Consider the following 22,027-nt stretch of genomic DNA (forward strand, 5'->3'; position numbering starts at 1 on the left):
GAAGAAATCAAAGAGGAAATCAAAAAATACATAGAGACAAATGACTACGAAAACACGACAATCCAAAACCTATGGGATGCAGCAAAAGCAGTTCTAAGAGGGAAGTTTATAGCTATACAAGCCTACCTCAAGAAACAAGAAATGTCTCAAATAAACAACCTAACCTTACACCTAAAGCAATTAGAGAAAGAAGAACAAAAAAACCCCCAAAGTTAGCAGAAGGAAAGAAATCATAAAGATCAGATCAGAAATAAATGAAAAAGAGATGAAGGAAACAATAGCAAAGACCAATAAAACTAAAAGCTGGTTCTTTGAGAAGATAAACAAAATTGATAAACCATTAGCCAGACTCATCAAGAAAAAAAGGGAGGAGACTCGGGCTTCCCTGGTGGCGCAGTGGTTGAGAGTCTGCCTGCCGATGCAGGGGACATGGGTTCCTGCCCCGGTGCAGGAAGATCCCACATGCCGCAGAGCGGCTAGGCCCATGAGCCATGCCTGCTGAGCCTGCGCGTCTGGAGCCTGTGCTCCGCAACGGGAGAGGCCGCAACGGTGAGAGGCCCGTGTACCACAAAAAAAAAAAAGGGAGAAGACTCAAATCAATAGAATTAGAAATGAAAAAGGAGAAGTAACAACTGACACTGCAGAAAAACAAAGGATCATGAGAGATTACTACAAGCAACTGTATGCCAATAAAATGGACAACCTGAAAGAAATGGACAAATTCTTAGAAAAGCACAACTTTCCGGGACTGAACCAGGAAGAAATAGAAAATGTAAACATACCAATCACAAGCACTGAAATTGAGACTGTGCTTAAAAATCTTCCAACATGGGCTTCCCTGGTGGCGCAGTGGTTGAGAGTCCGCCTGCCGATGCAGGGGACACGGGTTCGTGCCCCGGTGCGGGAAGATCCCACATGCCGTGGAGCGGCTGGGCCCGTGAGCCATGGCCGCTGAGCCTGCGTGTCTGGAGCCTGTGCTCCGCAACGGGAGAGGCCACAACGGTGAGGGGCCCGCGCACCGCAAAAAAAAAAAAATCTTCCAACAAACAAAAGCCCAGGACCAGATGGCTTCACAGGTGTGGTGTGATGAATTGGGAGATTGGGATTGACATATATACACTAATATCTATAAAATGGATAACTGATAACTAAAAAGAACCTGCTGTATAAATAAATAAAAAAAGTTGGAGGGATAACAGGGACTGATGTCATGGATCTTTTCCTAAGCAAACAGGTATGACAGGAGAGAGAGCAGATAACTTTAGTTAAGAAGCTGTTTCAAAAGCCAGAGAAACCAAAGATCAGAGAGAGTGAGGACCAAAAAGCAGATGGACATGATGGCTGGGTTTCTCTCAGGGAAACATCATGCTCTCTAAGATTTGTAGGTGGATGTTTTGGTCACTGAGGACTTAGTACTGGTCAGCCTTCTGCTCTTTAAGGGGTCATATTCTCAGGAAAGAGGTGTGAAATATACACTCCTGATTTATTTCTGTCTTCACAAGTAACTTTCCGCCATTGACATTTCTCTTTCTGCTTCTAGCACCGAGTGGATCTTCTTCAGCTGATGATTAACTCTCAGAATTCCAAAGAAATTGACACCCATAAAGGTAACCAAGGAGAGCTTCAGAGGGGCCACTGTCGGTGGGGCGCAGAGCTAGGGGCTGGTTCTGAAAATGTGCAGGAAGTTTTCCAGGCAGCTGGGGATTTCTGCCAAGTTGAAGGAAGACACATGGTCAGATAGAAATGGTAGCCAGAGGTACTTTCTAGAAGTACGCAGGCACAACCTTGTTCAGAGCTCGAAGGGCAAGTATAACAAGGATGTCATGCCCATGAGTCAGTCGTGGTCTGTGGATCACCTACAGCCGAACCTCTGGGGAGCTTGTTTCCAATGTCAATTCTCAGGCTCCTCTGGACCCAGTGAGTCAGAACCTCTGCCTGAAAATTTGCATCAAGGCTTCATCCCATCAGGAGGAACATTGCCCCAGTGTTGATGACCTTAACTTGGAACACGTGGTTAAAGTTGTGTTCACTAGCTTAGTCTACTGTAAAGTTCAATTTTTTCCTTTGTCATTAACAAGCAGCTGGTGGGAGAAACCTTTGAGACTGGAAATATAGTGTTCTTCTTCAAATTGTCACCCACTAGTCTTACCACCCATGGATGGTTTTTGACTGAAACCATTGTTACTATGGTGGTTGCAATATGATGACTTTCTAATTCCATCATTCTTCTGTATTTATGAATTGATGTTCTTTTGTAGGGAGAGCTTTCCATTCTCCCCCAATCATTTATTTGTTTATTTATATCAGCATGATCTCATGTATAACTAAGTTACTCTCTTACATCACTCTTCATTTTGATTTTCAGGTTCTTTCAGTTTTGTCCACTGGAGCTTTTTCAAGTGCGATCTTGTATTCTCTTTTCTTTTCTTCTTTCTTCTTTTTAAATCTTTTTTTTTTTAACGGACTATTGTTTAGAGCAGCTAGGTTCACAGCGAAATTGAGTGGAAAGTACAGAGATTTCCAGTATATACATCCTACCCCAACTACACACAGCTTCCCCACTATCAAAAGATGATACCAGAGTTGTGCACTTGTTACAATCAATGAACGTACATTAATACATTATTATCACCCAATGTCTATAGTTGACCTTAGGGTTCATTCTTGGTTTTGTACATTCCATGGGTTTTTGACAAAGGTATAATGAGCTATATCCACCATTACAGCACACAGAGTATCCAGTATTCTTTAATCTATCATTTTTTGGGAACTTCCTCACTTTCTGATGTAAGACAGTCCAGGTTTCTCTTTTATTTCCCCTGAGTAGCCCTGGAATCAGCCATTTTTTTCCCAAGGAACTCTGGTTCCCTTTAGTGAGAAATGGTATTTAGAAATCAAAATCTGGGATCTTAGGAATGCTCATTGCTACTAGGGTTTCTTTGCTTCTAGATCCTCTCAATGGACAAAGTTAAGAACATCAAATATATTTCTACAAGACTGATGAACATAAGGATTTCTGTATCACCCATAAACAGTGATATAAACAGCCTTGTTCTTTCAAACAAGAAGGCCCTGATCTTTAGTTTATTCGATGACATGAATACTCCCATGTGGTTAATTTCAAGCTATGAATGGTTTGACAACCATCTCACAAAATTCTTGAATTAAAAAAAAATTGTTCTTGAGCAGGGACGAGCTGACGCCAGCACACCACTATAAATATATCTAAAACTATGTGTAGATATTTTTCACACTCATTTTGTATTGTGTGTGTGTGTGTGTGTGTGTGTGTGTGTGTGTGAATTGCTTGGTTGGGGCAGGTACCACATTGATCTGAGCGCTCTAAGTAACTAAAGGTCCTACTTCAGTCCCATCAAATAGATAAGAGCCTGATCACGCTTGGTCTCTTGGGAGAAAATAAAAAGAGAGACCTATTTATAATTACATGGGCTGTTTAGTGAGGCTAAAGGAGAGCAAGGAGAGGGGGCGTGTACTGAGAAGATGACATTCAGGCCATGATTGAATAAGCATTGCTAATTCCACTCCCTGGACCCTATTTTTCTATATTGCGTGCTGACTAATACCCTTCTAGGGACACATTCTTCCTTCTGCTACTTTAATGCCATTGATTAGACTAGGGTCAATCACAACTCTTTTAGCTTTTCGTCAATCCCTGTAGTTTCTGTACATATCTGAGATCCCCCAGAGAAGACGTATGCCCCAGGTCTTCCATTGCCTGATGCCTGTCAAATGTATAATCCATGCTTCTCAGGCCAGGTTTTGCTCGCAAGTCATCACGTATCGTGAAAGTTCTGATTCTGTAGTTCTAGTTTAGGATTGCAGACTCTGAATTTCTCATAAGTTCCCAGATGTTCGTGATGCTCGAGGTCCATCAACACGCTTTGAGTAGAAACAGCCTGATATTGTTCTCTTAAGTTCCCACAAACATGTTTAGATAAAAGATAACTTCATTTTCCCTATAATATAGCCTTCGTCTTGTAAAATCTGCCAAAGAATCAAGTTTTACTTCAGCTAGAATAATTTAAATTATTCTGGAAGAGAATGTTACCCCATATTAATTACAGCTAAAGCACTTGTAGGATTCTCCAAGGGACATACTAATAGTACTGTGTAAGTTAGACAAAATTGCTGTCTCTTGAAATTACCCAGCTGTGCCGTGAGGGAGGTGGCGTAGTCAGCAGCAGGAGCTGAGGAGAGTATAGGCACTGGGGAAAGCTGGATTCAGACAATTCTTGCCTTTTTCTGGCTCTTTAAGGAAGACATGAGAACACAAAGCACTGCCAGTTTAATTTTCAGTTGCTTTTACATTTTCCCGCCAGGGATGTGGCAGCTTCATTTGGATTTCATCTAAACTGTGATGTTTTATATTGATGTGGTTTATCTAAAATGTCTCTCCTCTCCTTTTAGCTCTGTCTGACACAGAACTCGTGGCCCAAAGTATCATCTTTATTTTTGCTGGCTACGAGACCACTAGCAGTTGTCTTTCCTTCATTATGTATGAATTGGCCACTCGCCCTGACGTCCAACAAAAGCTGCAGGAGGAGGTTGATGCAACTTTCCCCAATAAGGTGAGTGATGATACCTGGAGAGAGAGGGGGAAGGTGAAGCCTTAGCAAGAATGCCTCCTCATTACTTCTTAGAATATATTTGCAGAAAGCATGAGCCTCAAATCTTTAACCTGTGCTATTTAGGAAGGATCTAAAGCATACAAAACAAAGGGGAAAACATAGGTTATGTGTGGTACACACAGGAATATAGGTACTGTGGAAAAAATGCTGGTACTGGCATATCATACATTACAGTATGCCATGTAAAAATCACAGTACCCCAGTGGCATCTAACAGTAAGCATTTATTGCTCCAGTGTCTGCATAGTTATCTGTTGATATGGCTGGACTTCCTTGGTTCTGGGTGTTGGCTGATGTAGGCTGGCCTTGGCTATGCAGTTAGGGTGACTCAGCTCCACACGTGCTCCACATGTGTCTCATACCCCACATGTCTGCTTCTCAGGGCAATGGCAGATGGCACGAGCAGGAAGCCCAATCACGTGGGTGACTTTCAAATTTCTGCAAGCACCACACTTAGCCAACTTTCCACTGGTTCAGAGTGAGTCACCTGGCCAACCTGAGTTGGAATGGGAGGCACCACTGGGTTAGATGACAAAGGGCATGGACCCAGGAAGGACTGGAGAACTGGGACCATTAATTCAGTCTACCGCCCTGGGTACACTGCAGCCTAGGAGGAGCCTTGTAACAACAAAGGGCTTAAAGTAGGAAACAGAGGACGTGAGTTTGAGTCCTGGCTGTGGTTTTAGACAAGTTTTATCACCGTTCAGAATCCTGAGTCCTTCAAATATACAAGATAAGGATAGATTGTAGTGCCTACCTAAGTTAGAGATGATCTGTCTTCTCTGGTAAATCTCATATTGGGATTCTTTTGATGCAATAAGGTGAAAAGGTCACTAAGAGACAGGCTAGCTAAAGCATTGTGTCCTCCCCTTTTTATAATAATACTTATAATAATGACACTATTGGCTAACATTTGCTTCTTACGATATATGTCTATCTAAGTACTTTCTAGTTATAAATGAATCTAACCTTCATAAGATTCTGTATAAGTCAGGAGAAGCTAGGTTATGCCTCAGTAACAGGTTAGCCCTCAAATCTCAGTGGCTTTACAGAGCAGAGGTTTACTTCTAACCCATATCTACATGACCAACATGGATTGTTAGTGGAGGATGGGAGAGGGCAGCTCTGCTCCACAGCGTTACTCGGGGATACAGGCCAAGAGGCTCCACCTTCCTGTAGCTACCTTATCTGGAACATGAGGACTTCCTGTTGTCTGGGGAATAAGGGACTCGAGCGTTGCTCACTGGCTTTTCAAATGATTTCTCCCCGAACTGACATAATTGCCTCAGTTCACAGCCCATTGGCAAAGCTGGTTTCCTGTAACTTCAAGTGGGCTGGGAAATACAGGGACTACATGGATACTGGGTGAGCAGTGAGTGTGTCTGCCACACAAGCCTATGAAGTGTCAACTCTAATTATCTCCATGTAACGTTTCAGAAACCTGAGCGACAGAGAGATTAAATACTTTCACATACTAGTCGTGTACCTAGTGGTGAAAATGCCAACCTATGTGCCAGGGTGTCTGTCTCCTGAGCCAACTCTTACCCTCTACAATGTTGCCCCTTAAATATAACCCCACGTGACAACCACGTGTCACCCCCACTGGTCTCAGATCTCTGCCGAAAGTGGAATTCTTTGTGGTGTGAGGAGAGCTGGCCTCTGGGGCTGGAGTGGCTTGTTTAGACCTTCAGACCTTACAGTCACCCCTGAAGGGACAATAGGAGACTGTTCCAGCAACAGAGGCTGTGGCTGAGGGTAGGGTTCTCATCCCCTTGTAACATTCCCTGGATTTGAAATTGTGTTCCTTGTAGCACCCAATCTTGCTCTTTGTTTTTGTATTTGGTTTAGAAAGGAACTCGTTTCTCCCCAAATTATTTATAGAGTTTTCATATAATATAGTGATTCCAAACTTTATATGTATAATGAAAAGAATTAGCAGTCAGGAGTTTTCAACTAAAAACCTTTATGTTGAACAGGGGATTTGCTCTTTTATACATTTCTTTCCTTGGTACAGATGTGTGGCCTCACTTTCAAAAGGAAACAGTGACTTTGGCCTATTTCACTTAAGACTAAGGGTCATAGTCTATTGGTCACGTTTGTTCTCATGAGAAAGAAAATACACTAGATGATAACGTGCGGGATTTCAGGCCCTGTTTAGGGCATTGTCCTAACATTGCCCACAGTCATAACTACTCTACACACCGCTGTGGGCCATTGAGCAGGTCAAAGCACATGATAGATATTAAAATGTCTATAAATGCTAAGGTCCTCTACCAATTTAAATTATTCCCCGGAGCTCCTAACATTTCAGTAGGACTACACAGATGGAGTTGAAGGTTGATCCGAAATCTTAATTTATCAAAATCTCTTTTTCTCTTCCCAGGCGCCTCCCACCTATGAGGCTCTGGTACAGATGGAGTATCTTGACATGGTGTTGAATGAATCTCTCAGAATATTCCCAATTGCTGGTAGAATTGAGAGGGTCTGTAAGAAGGATGTGGAAGTCAATGGAGTGTTCATTCCCAAAGGGACAACAGTGGTGGTGCCACTCTTCGTTCTTCACAATGACCCAGAGCTCTGGCCAGAGCCTGAGGAGTTCCGTCCTGAAAGGTACAAGACCCTGAGGAAAGGACACCCACCCTGATCCTTTTTGGTGCTTGCATATTTTGACACCTCTTATTATAGTTGACAAGTGGGTGATCATGCAATAATTTATTTGTATATCATTTTATTGTTGGAAGATTTTTCTGTTTAAGGGTGTTCACTATGTGAGTCAAAATTATACAAAGTATAGACTAGAAAAAGAAAATTATAGCTGTCTACATTCCTAATACCTTAAGATGGGCCTCATTTATAATGTCATATATGTCCTTATGGACATTTTTCTATGCATATACAGATTTTAAAAACAGGATGGTATTATACTTTATTTGGTTTTGAACTTCTTTATTTAACAGTAAAGTATAAACAACATTCTATGTGTATATGTTTGTATGCATATGCCATAACTTACCAAACCACTGTCTTTTTATTCCCTTTAAGCCTTTCTCTCTGTTCTCTCTTAGCTCTCTGAATTCACCCCATGTTCCCACATTCCATATTTTTAAACATTGGCTACATTTCCTCTAGCATTATTGTGAGAGTGTAGGCTGGGACCTAGAGGTCTCATCCCTGATGGTTCAAGCAGCCTCACTGAGGACGGAGGTGCACACAGGTGCCCTGGTTCTGTCTGTGGCTGCACACCTGGGTCAGGTCCCTTCTACCTCAGTATTTGATGACTTTCCAAAGTGAAGTCATCTGTTCTCTACATGTCTGAGATTTCCTCCTTGGATGGGTCTTGAGCATCCTCTTCTGGGAATTCAGAGCCAAGATCTGGTTTGGGCACAGATTGGACCCTGGAAAGAGTTAATGCTCTCCCATTTAGTGTATGGTAAGCAAAATTTGGAATGAACTTTTTAGGCCAGTAGCTGAGATCTAGACCTTTATTACACCCTATCAGCTCCCTGATGGCCAAGAGTTGTTTTGTTTGCCATGGAGTCCCGAGTGCTAGCACAATGGTGACACATAGCACTTATTGACAGAAGAGTCAGAGTGGACCAAGTCCTCTGTTTTCTGGGCCAGGGAACCTCTGCAGTTCCTCCAAGCTCAGTAGCTCCCTGTCCTGCCGCTTCACGAACCTGGAACCAGAGACCACTCACTGTACTTCCCTTTGATTCATTCAGTCATCAAGCAGAGAATAAATGCTTACCTGTGGTTGAGGGACTGGGCCAGCCAGTGAGAAATCCAAAGGTTAGGAAAAAAGCCCATTATGGAGAATTTAAAAAATACTCACGAGTATGTGTGATTTGACACGTACACAGGAATATTCTATAGGCACAAGCCTATTAAATACTTCATTTAAAAAAAATTTTAACATCTTTATTGGAGTATAATTGCTTTACAATCGTATGTTAGTTTCTGTTTTATAACAAAATGAATCAGCTCTATGCATACACATATCCCCATATCTCCTCCCTCTTGCATCTCCCTCCCATCCTCCCTATCCCATCCCTCTAGGTGGTCACAAAGCACCGAGCTGATCTCCCTGTGCTTTGTGGCTGCTTCCCACTAGCTATTTTACATTTGGTAGTTTTTATATGTCCATGCCACTCTCCCACTTCGTCCCAGCTTACCCTTCCCCCTCCCCGTGTCCTCAAGTCCATTCTCTACGTCTGCGTCTTTATTCCTGTCCTGCCCCTAGGTTCTTCATAACCATTTTTGTTTTTTTTAGATTCCATATATATGTGTTAGCATACGGTATTTGTTTTTCTCTTTCTGACTTACTTCACTCTGTATGACAGACTCTAGGTCCATCCACCTCACTACAAATGACTCAATGTTGTTTCTTTTTATGGCTGAGTAATATTCCATTGTATATATGTGCCACATCTTCTTTATCCATTCATCTATTGATGCACGCTTAGGTTGCTTCCATGTCCTGGATATTGTAAATAGAGCTGCAATGAACATTGTGGTACATGACTCTTTTTGAATTATGGTTTTCTCTGGGTATATGCCCAGTAGTGGGATTGCTGCGTCATATGGTAGTTCTATTTTTAGTTTTTTAAGGAACCTCCATACCGTTCTCCATAGTGGCTGTATCAATTCACATTCCCACCAGCAGTGCAAGAGGGTTCCCTTTTCTCCACACCCTCTCCAGCATTTATTGTTTCTAGATTTTTTGATGATGGCCATTCTGACTGGTGTGAGGTGATACCTCATTGTAATTTTGATTTGCATTTCTCTAATGATTAGTGATGTTGAGCATTCTTTCATGTGTCTGTTGGTAATCTGTATATCTTCTTTGGAGAAATGTCTATTTAGGTCTTCTGCCCATTTTTGGATTGGGTTGTTTGTTTTTTTAATGTTGAGCTGCATGAGCTGCTTGTAAATTTTGGAGATTAATCCTTTGTCAGTTGCTTCATTTGCAAATATTTTCTCCCATTCTGAGGGTTGTCTTTTTGTCTTGTTTATGGTTTCCTTTGATGTGCAAAAGCTTTGAAGTTTCATGAGGTCCCATTTGTTTATTTTTGTTTTTATTTCCATTTCTCTAGGAAGTGGGTCAAAAAGGATCTTGCTGTGATTGATGTCATCGAGTATTCTGCCTATGTTTTCCTCTAAGAGTTTGATCGTGTCTGGCCTTACATTTAGGTCTTTAATCCATTTTGAGTTTATTTTTGTGTATAGTGTTAGGGAGTGTTCTAATTTCATTCTTTTACATGTAGCTGTCCAGTTTTCCCAGCACCACCTATTGAAGAGGCTGTCTTTTCTCCCTTGTATATCCTTGCCTCCTTTGTCATAGATTAGTTGACCATAGGTGCGTGGGTTTATCTCTGGGCTTTCTACCCTGTTCCATTGATCTATGTTTCTGTTTTTGTGCCAGTACCATACCGACTTGATTACTGTAGCTTTTGTAGTATAGTCTGAAGTCAGGGAGCCTGATTCCTCCAGCTCCGTTTTTCGTTCTCAAGATTGCTTTGGCTATTTGGGGTCTTTTGTATTTCCATACAAATTGTGAAAATTTTTGTTCTAGTTCTGTGGAGAATGCCATTGGTAGTTTGATAGGGATTGCATTGAATCTGTAGATTGCTTTGTGTAGTATAGTCATTTTCACAATGTTGATTCTACTAATCCAAGAACATGGTATACCTCTCCATCTGTTTGTATCATCTTTAATTTCTTTCATCAGTGTCTTATAGTTTTCTGCATACAGGTCTTTTGTCTCCTTAGGTAGGTTTATTCCTAGGTATTTTATTCTTTTTGTTGCAATGGTAAACAGGAGTGTTTCCTTAATTTCTCTTTTAGATTTTTCATCATTAGTGTATAGGAATGCAAGAGATTTCTGTTCATTAATTTTGTATCCTCTACTTTACCAAATTCATTGACTGGCTATAGTAGTTTTCTGATAAAGTCTTTAGGATTGTCTATGTATAGTATCATGTCATCTGCAAATGGTGACAGCTTTACTTCTTCTTTTCTGATTTGGACTCTTTTTATTTCTTTTTCTTCTCTGATTGCTGTGGCTAAAACTTTGAAAACTATGTTGAATAATAGTGGTGAGAGTGGCAACCTTGTCTTGTTCCTGATCTTAGTGGAAATGGTTTCAGTTTTTCACCATTGAGAATGATGTTGGCTGTGGGTTTGTCATGTATGGCCTTGATTATGTTGAGGTAAGTTCCCTCTATGCCTACCTTCTGGAGGGTTTTTATCATAAATGGATGTTGAATTTTGTCAAAAGCTTTTTCTGCATCTATTGAGATGATCATATGGTTTTTATCCTTCAATTTGTTAATATGGTGTATCACATTGATTGATTTGCATATACTGAAGAATCCTTGCATCCCTGAGATAAACCCCACTTGATCATGATGTATGATCTTTTTAATGTGCTGTTGGATTCTGTTTGCTAGTATTTTGTTGAGCATTTTTGCATCTATGTGCATCAGTGATATTGGCCTATAGTTTTCTTTCTTTGTGACATCTTTGTCTGGTTTTGGTATCAGGGTGATGGTGGCCTTGTAGAATGAGTTTGGGAGTGAACCCCCCCCTCTGCTATATTTTGGAAGAGTTTGAGAAGGATAGGTGTTAGCTCTTCTCTAAATGTTTGATAGAATTCACCTGTGAAGCCATCTGGTCCTGGGCTTTTGTTTGTTGGAAGATTTTTAAGCACAGTCTCAATTTCAGTGCTTGTGATTGGTACGTTTATATTTTCTATTTCTTCCTGGTTCAGTCTCGGAGAGTTGTGCTTTTCTAAGAATTTGTCCATTTCTTCCAGGTTGTCCGTGTTATTGGCATATAGTTGCTTGTAGTAATCTCTCATGATCCTTTGTATTTTTGCACTGTCAGTTGTTACTTCTCCTTTTTCATTTCTAATTCTATTGATTTGAGTCTTCTCCCTTTTTTTCTTGATGAGTCTGGCTAATGGTTTATCAATTTTGTTTATCTTCTCAAAGAAGCAGCTTTTAGTTTTTTTTTTTTTTTTAAGAAGATGTTGGGGGTAGGAGGGTTTTTTTAGTAATTTATTTATTTATTTTTGCTGTGTTGGGTCTTCGTTTCTGTGTGAGGGCTTTCTCTAGTTGTGGCAAGCGGGGACCACTCTTCATCGCGGTGCATGGGCCTCTCACTATCGCGGCCTCTCTTGTTGCGGAGCATAGGCTCCAGACGCGAAGGCTCAGTAGTTGTGGCTCACGGGCCTAGCTGCTCCGCAGCATACGATATCCTCCCAGACCAGGGCTCGAACCCGTGTCCCCTGTATTAGCAGGCAGATTCTCAACCACTACGCCACCAGGGAAGCCCCAGCTTTTAGTTTTATTGCTCTTTGCTATTGTTTCCTTCAGCTCTTTTTCATTTATTTCTGATCTGATCTTTATGATTTCTTTCCTTCTGCTAACTTTGGGGTTTTTTTGTTCTTCTTTCTCTAATTGCTTTAGGTGTAAGATTAGGTTGTTTATTTGAGATTTTTCTTGTTTCTTGAGGTAGGCTTGTATAGCTGTAAACTTCCCTCTTAGAACTGCTTTTGCTGCATCCCATAGGTTTTGGGTCGTTGTGTTTTCATTTTCATTTGTTTCTAGGTATTTTTTGATTTCCTCTTTGATTTCTTCTGTGATCTCTTGGTTATTAAGTAGTGTATTGTTTAGCCTCCATGTGTTTGTATTTTTTACATATTTTTTTCCTGTAATTGATATCTAGTCTCATAGTTTTGTGGTCAGAAAAGATACTTGATACAATTTCAGTTTTCTTAAATTTACCAAGGCTTGATTTGTGACCCAAGATATGATCTATCCTGGAGAATGTTCCATGAGCACTTGAGGAGAATGTGTATTCTGTTGATTTTGGATGGAATGTCCTATAAATATCAATTCAGTCCGTCTTGTTTAATGTATCATTTAAAGCTTGTTTATTTTCATTTTGGATGATCTGTCCATTGGTGAAAGTGGGTGTTAGAGTCCCCTACTCTGATTGTGTTACTGTCGATTTCCCCTTTTATGGCTGTTAGCATTTGCTTTATGTATTGAGGTGCTCCTATGTTGGGTGCATAAATATTTACAATTGTTATATCTTCCTCTTGGATTGATCCCTTGATCATTATGTAGTGTCCTTCTTTGTCTCTTATTATAGTCTTTATTTTAAAGTCTATTTTGTCTAATATGAGAATTGCTGCTCCAGCTTTCTTTTGATTTCCATTTCCATGGAATATCTTTTTCCATCCCCTCACTTTCAGTCTGTATGTGTCCCTAGGTCTGAAATGGGTCCCTTGTAGACAACATATATATGGTTCTTGTTTTTGTATCCATTCAGCCAGTCTATGTCTTTTGGTTGGAGCATTTAATCCATTTACATTTAAGGTAATTATCAATATGTATGTTCCTATTACCATTTTCTTAATTGTTTTGGGTTTGTTATTGTAGGTCTTTTCCTTCTCTTGTGTTTCCTGCCTGGAGAAGTTCCTTTAGCATTTGTTGTAAAGCTGGTTTTGTGGTGCTGAATTCTCTTAGCTTTTGCTTGTCTGTAAAGCTTTTAATTTCTCCATCGAATGTGAATGAGATCCTTGCTGGGTAGAGTAATCTTGGTTGTAGGTTTTTCCCTTTCATCACTTTAAATATGTCTGCCACTCCCTTCTGGTTTGTAGAGTTTCTGCTGAAAGATCAACTGTTAACCTTATGGGGATTCCCTTGTATGTTATTTGTTGTGTTTCCCTTCCTGCTTTTAATATTTTTTCTTTGTATTTAATATTTGATAGTTTGATTAATTTATGTCTTGGTGTGTTTCTCCTTGGATTTATCCTATATGGGACTCTCTGTGCTTCCTGGACTTGATTAAGTATTTCCTTTCCCATATTAGGGAAGTTTTCAACTATAATTTCTTCAAATATTTTCTCAGTCCCTTTCTTTTTCTCTTATTCTTCTGGGACCCCTATAATTCGAATGTTGGTGTGTTTAATGTTGTCCCAGAGGTCTCTGAGACTGTCCTCAATTCTTTTCATTCTTTTTTCTTTATTCTGCTCTGCAGTAGTTATTTCCACTATTTTATCTTCCAGGTCACTTATCCGTTCTTCTGCCTCAGTTATTCTGCTATTGATTCCTTCTAGAGAATTTTTAATTTCATTTATTGTGTTGTTCATCATTGTTTGTTTGCTCTTTAGGTCTTCCAGGTCCTTGTTAAACATTTCTTGTATTTTCTCCATTCTATTTCCAAGATTTTGTATCGTCTTTACTCTTATTACTCGAATTATTTTTCAGGTAGACTGCCTATTTCCTCTTCATTTGTTTGGTCTGGTGGGTTTTTACCTTGCTCCTTCATCTACTGTGTGTTTCTCTGTCTTCTCATTTTGCTTAACTTACTGTGTTTGGAGTCCCCTTTCGCAGGCTGCAGGTTCATAGTTCCCATTGTTTTTGGTGTCTGCCCCCAGTGGCTATGGTTGGTTCAGTGGGTTGTGTAGGCGTCCTGGTGGAGGGGACTAGTGCCTGTGTTCTGGTGGATGAGGCTGGATCTTGTCTTTCTGGTGAGCAGGACTGCATCCGGTGGTGTGTTTTGGGGTGTCTGTGACCTTATTATGATTTTAGGCAGCCTCTCTGCTAATGGGTGGGGTTGTGTTCCTGTCTTGCTAGTTGTTTGGCATAGGGTGTCCAGTGCTGTAGCTTGCTGGTCGTTGAGTGTAGCTGGGTCTTAGCATTGAGATGGAGATCTCTGGGAGAGCTTTCACCATTTGATATTACGTGGAGCCGGGAGGTCTCCGGTGGACCAGTGTCCTGAACTCGGCCCTCCCACCTCAGAGGCACAGGCCTGACACCTGGCCGGAGCACCAAGACCCTGTTAGCCACACGGAATTATCAAGATAGTGGTCACTGGCAAGTGAAACCACAAGAGAAGAGTCCCGTGCTATGCCTGGTCCTGCTGAGCAATTTTCAGACTTCAGCTCATTCTGGCAAGAGGGCAACTGGGTCAGTGAGGCAGGGTGGGGTCCGTTAGGCGAGCGGCCTGAAGGGCCCTGTCGAAGCCCTCGGGGAAGGCCAACGGCAGCCCAGACCCTGGCTTCCTGCAGCTGTGGCCTCTTTGGGGTCTCCTTCCCGGCGTCAACTTGCTCTCAGTCCTGCCTTACCCTGAGCTTCTTCACTAGGCGAGCGCTCCCTGAGGTGATGCACAGAAAGCGCGGGCCTAGCTGAAGCGTGAGAAACGGGGGTGGAGCCACCTGAAATGCTTTCAGTGTACCTGTATGTGCACATTCCCTGCTTAACAACCACCAGCCCATGTCTCCGTCCCATCCACATGCCACTGCTGCCCTTCTCCATGTTATTTTAAGTCACATTGTCTGTAAATATTACAAAATGTTTTGCAAAATAGGGCCTCTTTAAAATATACATAACTGCAACGCCATTATCACTTTCCCCAAATATACATTTTTTCCTTGACATATTCAAATATCGAGGAATCAAATTTGAATAGAACAGAGGTCTAACCATCAAGGAATTTATAGGCTAGTGGAACAGATAGACAAGGATGTCAGTGATTATTCTGGAGTAGAGTCATATGCCCATGTACATATTCTGACCTAAGCATCCCCTGTGTGGGAGAGAAAGACAGAGAGACAGAGAATGGCACAAGGGAATTGGAAGGGAAAGGAGAGGAAAACAATTGAAAAATAACAATTTAAATACTCAGAGACGTTTCTCCGGCTTCCTTCCCCCACGAGCATGTGACCAACATAAGTGTGCGTGCAGATGGGAACCCATGTTTCCTTCAGCCAGCCTCATTTCCTAACTGCGATTCAGAGTGTGAACTTCTCACCACCCTGAATGTAATTTTAGTGTTTAAAGATAAATTTTCTTTAAACAGCATTTATCTCACCTCCTCAACAGGACTGAAAGCTCCTGTAGAGTCAGGGGAATGGGAAGGATCCATTGTCACACAAAATAACCACAGCAGGATTCAATGACTAGACCTCACAGGTATCTCTTACGCTGCTGGTCCAAGAGTTAAGTTTAAACCTCAGGTCTGGAGCTCTTGTGGTTTTTCTGTTTCATTAACTTGTTTCATCGACTTTTATGGTTACAGGTTCAGTAAGAAGAACAAGGAGAGCATAAATCCTTACACATACCTGCCTTTTGGAATTGGACCCCGAAACTGCATTGGCATGAGATTTGTTATCATGAACATGAAACTTGCTCTCGTCAGAGTCCTGCAGAACTTCTCCTTCAAACCTTGTAAAGAAACACAGGTCAGTAGTTAATTTTCTGCATGAATAACATTTTATTGGGAGTTCTTTTTTTTAACTGATGGGTCTCTATATATCTAAGCATGTTATCAATTCAAAGAATAATTTATTCTGTTAGCCAGAGAATCTGTTTGGAGCCATCGGAAATCTTTAATTGTCAATATCCATGGAGGGCTGAGTCTGTGGCCCACATTCAAGTCCACTGGAATGAAGGGAAGTGTGTGCAGTCATGAGAGCACACACTGAAAAGTCATGGCTCTTCAGCGATCTCTTCTCCACCAGAGCTTACAGAAGCTCTCCTGGCAGTGGTTCTCAGCCTCTGCTTGTATAACGAAATTGATGGGGAGCTTTAAAAAAGCCCTGATGCCTAGGTCATCTCAGACTTTCTAAAATAATTCACCTGGAGTGTGGCATTCAAAGAGGCCCCACTGATTCTCCTGTGCAGCCACGGTGAGACCCCCTGATGGAAAGCATTTCTGCCAGATGTGAAGGACTCCCACAGCCCCCTCACCTTCCAGGGGTCCTGCTGCCATCAAGATGGGCTCCCCTTACATTCTAATAATAACTCTATGTGTGCTCTTCCCCACCCCCATTCTATTCTTCCCCCTTCAAGTTCTAGTTCAATCCCAAGCCCCTCCATGAAGCCTTCCCCACCCGGTCCAAAGCCCACTCTCTCCTCTGCTCTGTTATCAGTTACCACAGGCTGGCATCATGGATCCTACTACCTAACTTAACACTTTGCCATGGAACCATCCAGTTTGGTTCTTATGTTTTCTTTGCCCCTAAGAATACCCTTAACTCTAGCTCCTCACTTTATTTCTTTAATAAACTCCCAATGCTGCCTTGCAGTCATCCGGTAAATGCTTGCAGAGTGACTTTCAGTTGAGTTAGAGTTCTGGGACACAGATTATGTTCAGTTTGAACTTTTAAAATATAAAAAAAATGACATGTAAGTACATGCTTAGTGTGTGTGTGTCTATTTGTCTGCAGGGGAAATATATGTATGTCATATGAAATTTTAAAATACAAGGTGTTACATATATAGAAAGATCTGGAATCTCTCCTCTGAGGAACACAAAGAACAGTTGCCATTGTTCATTCATCTCAAGCACGGCCCTGTAATAAGGCTTATTTCTAGGAGTCACACATTTAGTAAGCAGCTCCTCCCCTTGGGTAGGCTTTCTCAGGAAAGAGGAGGATAGAGACGGTTTCCATTTTACTTGTGGGAGTCTGTGTGTCCGTACTGTAGGTGTGTACAGACAGGGGACTCAGCCCTGAGAGAAAGGGGGCCTGTGGCACACCTGGGAAGGGCAGATGCTCCCTGAAGCTCCACCCAGGCATCCACAGGCTGGGGCTTCTCCCTCCACGACAATTTGTTTGCCCTTCAGTCAACTGAGATTAGAAGGTCACTGTTGGTTCCCCCAACTCTGAAAGGGGCTAAAGGTGAGAAAGGGGCTAAAAGTACTGGAACAAACACTGTGGTCATCAGAAGTTCACCATTTGCACTACACTTGGAGCCAGGAGGTGTTAAGAAACAGACATAATGCTTCACAACGACCTCGTCCCATCATGAAACTGGGTGGATTCTACTGGGAGAGGTGATTGGACGCTTTAGAAGTTGAGGAACGTGCTTACAATTAAAATTGTAATACCTATTCAGGATTACCTTGTAAGTTCCAACGTACACAAAATTACCTCTATATCCTTTTCCGAGAAATTTGCCATAATGCCTAAGAATCTGTTATGTTTTTAAAACTCAGTATTTTTGCTTAAAATTTAAATCAATAAAGAACACAGGCCAACCTGGTTTTGTATCAAGCCTGGTACAGAATAGGTGCTCAATAGATATTTTGCTGAATGAATGATAGATGAATTCTTTCACCATCCCTCTTAACACAGCTTATAGAATAAATATAAAGAATCAAAGATAGGTAGGGAAAACTGAATGAAGGTGTGCAAAAGGTACAAGCTTCCAGTTATAAATAAGTACTAGGGCTATAATGCAAAACATAATGACTATTGTTAATATTTCTGTATGGTATAAGAGAGTGGGTCCTAAGAGTTCTCACAAAGGGAAAATAATATTTATTTTTTTCCTTTCCTATCTATATGGGATGATGAATGTTAACAAAACTGTGGTAATGTTATGATATATTTATGTCATATATTTAATGTTTATGATATATGTAAGTCAAATCATTTTGCTGTACACCTTAAATTTATGCACTGCTGTAAGTCAACTATATTGCAATAAAAATGGAAGTTAAATTCTGATGGGACATGAAAAGGGAATACCGTGAACAACTATATTCCCGTATGTTTTATAATATGCGTTAAATAGACCAGTTCTCTGAAAGACACAAGCTATTAACATTCAATCAAGAAAATATAGACATCCTGGCTGTCCCTATATCTGTCCCGCTATCTATCAAACATACTGAATCGGTAGTTTAAAAAAATCGAATATACATGATGCTAAAAGTAGCTTTTACATGTTTGTAAAGCATTATTGTCCCTAATGTATCTCGTCTACTTTGCTTTTTTTTGTTGGTGGGGCTCCATCAATCGGTTCTCATGTGTTTGTTTAAATGTTGCAGATCCCCCTGAAAGTGCTCACTCAAGGACTTACACAGTTGGAAAAACCTGTTGTTCTAAAGGTTGTGTCAAGAGATGCGACCGTAAGCGGAGCCTGACTTTCTCGAAGGACATGGGCTTTGATCTTCAAGGAAGCTGTATCCAGGAACACCTGAGACTTTACTTACTTTGTGATAAAACCATTAAATGAAGATAGGCTTCACCTACTGCCCTTGATGGATGATTAGTTATTCTGCCCAATCATTTAGCTTTCTCATTGTCTATGTGGAGTGTTATATATTGCGTCATATAAAGGAGGTGACAAGTAGGTGCCGGACACTCAACTTCATGGGCTCTCCTAGGACCATCTCCATCCACTTCCTGATGGTAGTTAGTACCATCTACTCCTCCTGAGCACTGATCAGAATGAAAATTTCTCAACAAATTCTAATGAAAATAAGAATGATCGTGGTGACTGAAGTAGCGACATTTATGTCACAGATTTTATTTTGAATATTCTAAATTAAATATTACATTGAGCAAGTCAATAAATATCTCTTTACAAAAGTATAATCTGATGCCTTTGTGCACATTAGGGGGAATGTATACAGCAGAATCAGAGAGACTCAGGGACTAAATGCTTTTGACCTTCACAATCCCTGGTGGGTGGGGCCTTTTAAAAACTCCAGGTTGACATATTAAGTAGGTAAGAGTTCATTGACTGTGACTTTTCCCAGTGCTTAGAAATCTGCCTTTTAAATCTACCTTTATAGTTTAAATCTACCTTTTTTGGAGCACATATGTTCTGTTTCTTTTTTAAAATTAATTTATTTATTTAGTTAGTTAGTTTTGGTTGTGTTCGATCTTCTTTGCTGTGCGCGGGCTTTCTCTAGTTGCGGCGAGCGGGGGCTACTCTTCCTTGCGGTGCGCGGGCTTCTCATTGCGTTGGCTTCTCTTGTTGCAGAGCATGGGCTCTAGGTGAACGGGCTTCAGTAGCTGCAGAACGTGGGCTCAGTAGTTGCAGAATGCAGGCTCAGTAGTTGTGGCTCGTGGGCTCTAGAGCGCAGGCTCAGTAGTTGTGGCGCACGGGCTTAGTTGCTTCATGTCATGTGGGATCTTCCCGGAACCAGGGCTTGAACCCATGTCCCCTGCATTGGCAGGCGGGTTCTTAACCACTGCGCCACCAGGGAAGTCCCGGAGCACGTATGTTTTCATACCTCTTTGTATTCCATCCTCGACTCCCAACTGTCTTAATGCAATGAACATGGAATAAAGGTGGCTGATTGGTCAGTTGATTGGGCAGAAAGGCTACAAGCACTGGTCAGTTTCATTTGGTATCAGAAGGGTACAGGGCTCTTCCTTTCCCTTTTCTCCCCCTTCCCTCCCTTTTCCTTCCCCTGCCTTGCCCTCCTGGATAATCCAGCTGTAAACCAGTAAGTGGGACACAGAACGTGGGCAGCCTCACACTGCAGGGCAGGAGCAGAGAAGGGTTCACAGTGACTCCAAGTCAGAGGCAAAGTAGGGAATAGAGGGTGTCCACAGGGATGGCAGCCCGGCATGGGCGTGGGAACCCAAAATACCCACTCATAGGGGTGGCCTGTAACAGCAGCCAGAGACTAACTAGGGTGTGGAGCACCCAAGTAGGGTAAGGGGAGGGGGCATCAGGAGTGGAAAGGGATGGATCATGGATTTGGTACATAAAGGAGGGGTGATCAAGTGAGTAAATATATAAAGGGTGGTAGAAGGGAGAATTCCCACTGTTGGAGAAGAGAGTCACTGATTCAGAGAGCGAGAAAACCAGAATAAACCCCGTGGAGTCAGCGATTGAAACTGAATGTATCAGTGTAAATCCATGCTTTTCTTTTTTAACTTTTTATTTTATATTGGAGTATAGCTGATCAACAATGTTGTGAGGGCTTCCCTGGTGATGCAGTGGTTAAGAATCCGCCTGCCAATGCAGGGGACATGGGTTCGAGCCCCAGTCTGGGAAGATCCCACATGCACAGGGCAACTAAGCCTGTGCACCACAACTACTGAGCCTGAGCTCTAGAGCCCGCAAGCCACAACTACTGAAGCCCGCGCACCTAGACCCCGTGCTCTGCCACAAGAGAAGCCACCACAGTGAGAAGCCCACACACGGCAACAAAGAGTAGCCCCCGCTCGCCACAACTAGAGAAAGCCCACACAGCAACGAAGACCCAACGCAGCCAAAAATAAAAATAATAATTAAGTAAATAAATATATAAAAACAAAACAAAACAAAGCAAAACAAAACAATGTTGTGATAGTTTCAGGTGCACAGCAAAGGGACTCAGCCGTATATATAATGTATCCATTCTCCCCCAGACTGCCCTCCCATCCAGGCTGCCACATAACAGTGAGCAGAGTTCCCTGTGCTATACAGTAGGTCATTGTTTGTTATCCATTTTAAACATAGCAGTGTGTACATGTCAATCCCAAACTCCCTGACTATCCCCCCCGCCCTGTAATGATAAGCTTGTTCTCTAAGTCTGTCTGTTTCTGTTTTGTAAATAGGTTCATTTGTATCATTTCTTCTTAGAGTCTGCATATAAGGGTTATCATACGATATTTCTCTTTCTCTGTCTGACTTACTTCACTCAGTATGACAATCTCTAGGTCCATCCATGTTGCTGCAAATGGCATTATTTCATTCTTTTTAATGACTGAGTAATATTCCGTTGTATATATGTACCACATCTTTTTTATCCATTCCTCTGTCGATGGAAATAGGTTGCTTCCATGTCCTGGCTATTGTAAATAGTGATGCAATGAGCACTGGGGTGTATGTATCCTTTTGGGCCATGTTTTTCTCCAGATATATGCCTAGAAGTGGGATTGCAGGGTCATATTAAATCCATGCTTTTCTATGTAGGTAGATGATAGCAGGCTGGATGATATAGACAGATAGATAGATAGTTAGATAAATAGATGATAGATAGACAGATGACAGAGAGTTACAGATATAGATAGGTATGTGTGTGTGTTTGTGTAGCTACAAAAACACATAACACCCATTGCTTTCCACTGATACAGTGTAGAAACAGTAACACCCTAATAGCAATAAGCATACCTTGTGCCCAGATCTTGGATTATAAATATCATTTTCCACTGAAAGGAATTGGGCTCCTTAGAGAAATGGCTGATTCCAGGGCTGGGAAAGTACATGACGACGATGGACCGTCTTGGGCTAGAAAACAAGGAACTGTAAACATTGAGGGGGATGTGTCCAAAGGACCCAGAAGCCAGCCTGAGGGGCTTCCACTGCCCAAATCAGAGACCATTTGAGCATCATAATAAATAAGGATAGTAAGAGCTGTTAAGCCATTCAAGAAAATAGGAAAACATGAGTACATACAGATATATGTAAATAAATTAATGGATAAATTGCAATTTGACAAGGAAACTTACATAGCTTCAAAGTAGTGCTGCTCAGAATACCCATTAATTGTAGAGCAGAAGGGGTGACTTCAGAGTGGAGGAACCTGGCAGACAGCCCTTTCCTCATCAGAGAGCAGCATCAGGGATGGGACGAC

At 41.6% G+C, this 22,027-nt stretch overlaps 1 protein-coding gene across 1 annotated transcript in view; it reads left to right on the forward strand.

Annotated features, from left to right (window-relative positions):
- The window catches only part of LOC136135040 (cytochrome P450 3A28-like), a 43,248-nt gene extending 24,205 nt beyond the window's left edge, over positions 1–19,043 (forward strand). The window contains exons 9-13 of the mRNA XM_065892854.1: positions 1,541–1,607; positions 4,429–4,589; positions 7,032–7,258; positions 15,740–15,902; positions 18,497–19,043. Coding sequence (XP_065748926.1) covers positions 1,541–1,607; positions 4,429–4,589; positions 7,032–7,258; positions 15,740–15,902; positions 18,497–18,592 — 714 coding nt within the window. The 3' untranslated portion in view covers positions 18,593–19,043. The remainder of the gene's footprint in view (positions 1–1,540; positions 1,608–4,428; positions 4,590–7,031; positions 7,259–15,739; positions 15,903–18,496) is intronic.
- The last annotated feature ends 2,984 nt before the right edge of the window (positions 19,044–22,027 follow it).

The sequence above is a fragment of the Phocoena phocoena genome, chromosome 15 (assembly GCF_963924675.1).
Source record: "Phocoena phocoena chromosome 15, mPhoPho1.1, whole genome shotgun sequence".
Lineage (NCBI taxonomy): Eukaryota > Metazoa > Chordata > Mammalia > Artiodactyla > Phocoenidae > Phocoena > Phocoena phocoena.